We start from the raw sequence: 3,735 nt of genomic DNA on the forward strand, positions 1-3,735 counted from the left end.
AAGACCTAGAAGCAAAAGGGTGCCGATCACCAGGTCAGTCCCAAAATGTAAAATTTGTGGCAGAATTGTCCATCTTCCCAATTCTCTAAGAAAAGTGTGGTTGAAATACAGACCCAGAGGAGTATATTTTATTTACAATGGAAAAAAACATGAGTTTGGTGTAGCTTGTGTCCAGCACAGGAGTTACACATGTTCGCTGTGCTGTTATTGGAAAGTCTTGTTCGGGTTCCTTCAGCTTTTGGATCCAGAGAGTTCTTCATCCCAGCCTTGTCTCTCACTTGCAGCAGCGCTGGTGGCCATTGGTGCAGGTGCCAACCTGACGCTCCATGTGGAAGCAAAGCCCTCGGCAGTGGCCGTGGTTGCTCAGGCACTGCAAGGTGTCGTAAGCGCTGCCTCTTGCTGCACAAGGAAAGGAGACATGAGATAGTTGCAGGGAGAAGGGTGGAGCCCTGCAGACCCCCATTAAAGTCAATGGTGATTGCCTGCCCAATGGGGCAATTGGGAAATTGTGTAGACTATGTATCATGATTCCAGCACCTTAATGGTGTCTTGCTAAGGAAACAAAAACATGCTGTTGCCTTTTTTCCCCATTTTATGGGTCCATAAAGGTCAGTGAAAGGGTTGCTTTGAGGGAAGTGGTTTGCTTTGTTGGTTATTTTATATTGGGGGGGAGGGGAGGGCGTAAAAGGGCAGCTTTTGCTTGGTTTACCCTATAAATATCAGGAATCCCAAGCCTTGTTGTGCTGGAGGACTCATTGGAAGACCAGAAAACTGGAGTGGGAGCTTTCTCAGCCTTCAGTGAAAGGGGCAAGAATATTGACGTTCACTTCACAAAAGTTGTCGGGCATTTGAAGTAAATAGTTATTAAAAAGAAATGAGTATAAAAGTCTGAGTAAACATCCTTCCCCTTCTCGTTATTCAGGTTTCACTGCTTTGTTTGCCATGATGTTAAAATCCTAACACTTCTCCAGTCAGCCCTAAAGTGTCCAGAAACAAACAAACAAACAAACAAACACACACACACACACACACACACACACACACACACACAGAACTAGGATAGATGAGACCTGAATTTCTAAAGTAATTTTTTTCTAGTTTAAGAAAAAAGGGCACTATTTTCTCTTTTGCAATTTACCTTGAGTTTATCTTTTCATTGATCGGGGAGTTTAAATAACATAGGTATAACACTGCTTGTTCAAACTGTTTTTTGTGCTAAATATCAGCCATGCTAGTGAGGTCAGTCAACATGTTTCTGGCCTGAACTCAACTTTCCATTCAGTTTTGCAGTACTCTATCGAACACTGCTCCTAGCCGGCATTCAGCTCCCCGACAGCCTGGATGTGGCTGATGCATAAGCAAGAGCATAATCAGAAAACAGCCACAGTCTTTGGCAGTGTGGGTGCTAACGTGAAATACTTAAAACCAACATAACCGCAATGACACTTCACGCCTATGCTCCGCTTTCCAGCTGAACACTTTAAAAGATTACGGATCTGATCCAAAGCCCCTTGAAAGATTCCCATTGTCTTCAATGGACTTTGGATTAGGCCCCTTTTTGGTTATGCTTTACAACACCTTTGGTTTTATTGTCCCCAATTTACAGATGGGGAAAGTGAGACTCACATGAAGTGACTTGCTTGAGATTGCAAAATGTCTCCTGACTCCTAACCTACTAATAGCTGACAGTGTCTTTGAATGGGTCTTTTGACCCTGAAATTGAGGAACCCTCTCTTCATGCCTAAGTCCTGCCTTCAGAGGCACAATAAGAACATAAGAACGGCCATACTGGGTCAGACCAAAGGTCCATCTAGCCCAGTATCCTGTCTTCTGACAGTGGCCAGTGCCAGGTGTTTCAGAGGAAATGAACAGAACAGGTCATCATCAAGTGATGGAAAAAAATTTTCACTAGGAGGGTGGTGAAACACTGGAATGCGTTACCTAGGGAGGTGGTGGAATCTCCTTCCTTAGATATTTTTAAGGTCAGGCTTCACAAAGCCCTGGCTGGGATGATTTAGTTGGGGATTGGTCCTGCTTTGAGCAGGGGGTTGTACTAGATGACTTCCTGAGGTCCCTTCCAACCCTGATATTCTATGATTCTAAGTGATCCATCCTCTGTCATCGACTCCCAGCTTCTGGCAGTCAGAGGCTAGGGGCACCCAGGGTATGTAGTTGCAACCCTGACCATCTTGGCTAATAGCCATTGATGGACCTAACTTCCATGCATTTATCTAGGTCTTTTCTAAATCCATTTATATTTTTGGTTGTCACAACATCGCCTGAAAACGAGTTCCACAGACTGGCTGTGCGTTGTGTGAAGCAGTACTTCCTTTTGTTTGTTCTAAACCTGCGGCTATCAATTTAATCAGGTGACCCCTGGTTCTTGTGTTATGTGAAGGAGTAACGAACACTTCCTTATGCACTTCCTCCACACCAATCATGATTTTTCAGACCTCTATCATAACCTCCCTCAGTCGTCTCTTTTCCAAGCTGAAAAGTCCCAGTCTTATTCATCTCCCCTCGTGCGGAAGCTGTTCCGCACCCCTAATAATTTTTGTTGCCCTTCTCTGTACCTTTTCCAATTCTAAAATCTCTTTTTTGAGATGGGGTGGCCAGAACTGCATGCAGTATATACACAGTGGGCATACCGTGGATTTATAAAGTGGCATTATAAAATTTTCTGTGTTATTATCTATTATTGTCCTAACATTGTTAGCTTTTTTCACTGCCGCTGGACATTGAGCAGATGTCTTCAGAGAACTATCTATAATGATGCCAAGATCCTTCTTCAGTGGTCACAGTTAATTTAGATTTCATCATTGTGTCTATATAGTTGGGATTCTGTTTTCCAATGTGCATTGCATTGCATTTATCAACATAGAATTTCATTTGCCATTTTGTTGCCCAGTCACTCAGTTTTGTGAGATCTCTTTGCAGCTAGCTCTAGATTTAACTATCTTGAGTAATAGTGCAATATTTAATTTATATAGTAATTTTTTGTCTGGATGATTTACTCTGCCCTGACTTTACCTTGTCCTTCACAATGAGAACATTCCTTTCCCCTCTCCTTTCCCTATCCTATAAAGCCCTCCAGATATTTTCACCTCACCTGGAGCAGCCTGGAGGAAGAAGATGACAACAGCAAAGAACAGGTAAAGGATCCTCATGAATGTCAGCTTGGGATCTCGGTGTCACACCAGAGAAGAAGCAGAAGGTTGAAGCTGATGTTTGCTGACAGGTGAAGACAAAGGCTCCCTGGATTTATAGGGCTCCCACTGGGGATTGTGAAATATTCCTGGTGCTGAGAAAAGCTTGACAAACAGAGGTGCATTTCAGTGCTCCAGCAAACAGTGACCTTTGTGCTAAGTTCAGTATCAGATATGCCCATTGTGGGAAGATAAGCAAGGCTTTTGGCAACAAAACAAGAACCAGGGGCCAAATTGTAGCTGCTCCAGGTTGGGTCTGCTATAGGGCAGAGGGGGCACAATGGGGCTGCTTGTGGGTGCAAGCGTTTGAATGAGCAAGGCTTTAAATGTCCAGTGTTCACTCTCTGGTTACTTGCTGTCACAGTATTGCTGATTCCAAGCATTCAAGAATCAGTCAAGCCCCTCTCCCACTTGCCCCGTCCAAAAACCAAAACCAAACATGAGATGTGACTTTTTGTTTAAAGCCAAAGATTAAAAAAAAATCCAGTTTGAATTCTTCTGGTTTTTGACTCTCTAGGGGTCATTTTTT

The 3,735-nt window shown here is 43.4% G+C and overlaps 1 protein-coding gene across 1 annotated transcript; it reads right to left on the minus strand.

The window, feature by feature from the left end:
- Window positions 1–204: 204 nt before the first annotated feature.
- On the minus strand, window positions 205–3,218 carry LOC141983747 (beta-defensin 13-like). Its single transcript, XM_074946774.1, has 2 exons — window positions 3,110–3,218; window positions 205–399 (listed from the first exon to the last, which is right to left on the minus strand). Exons 1-2 carry the CDS (start codon window positions 3,165–3,167, stop codon window positions 275–277), a joined length of 183 nt encoding a protein of 60 aa, XP_074802875.1. The 5' UTR covers window positions 3,168–3,218; the 3' UTR covers window positions 205–274.
- Between the last annotated feature and the right edge of the window lie 517 nt (window positions 3,219–3,735).

This window comes from Natator depressus, chromosome 3 (assembly GCF_965152275.1).
Source record: "Natator depressus isolate rNatDep1 chromosome 3, rNatDep2.hap1, whole genome shotgun sequence".
In the NCBI taxonomy this organism is placed as follows: domain Eukaryota; kingdom Metazoa; phylum Chordata; order Testudines; family Cheloniidae; genus Natator; species Natator depressus.

Coding starts and splice junctions, on each gene's coding strand:
- LOC141983747 (XM_074946774.1), bottom strand. CDS start 3,167: ATGAGGATCCTTTACCTGTTCTTTGCTGTTGTCATCTTCTTCCTCCAG. Junction 400..3,109: donor CTTCCTCCAGGCTGCTCCAG/GTGAGGTGAAAA, acceptor TTCCTTGTGCAG/CAAGAGGCAGCGCTTACGAC.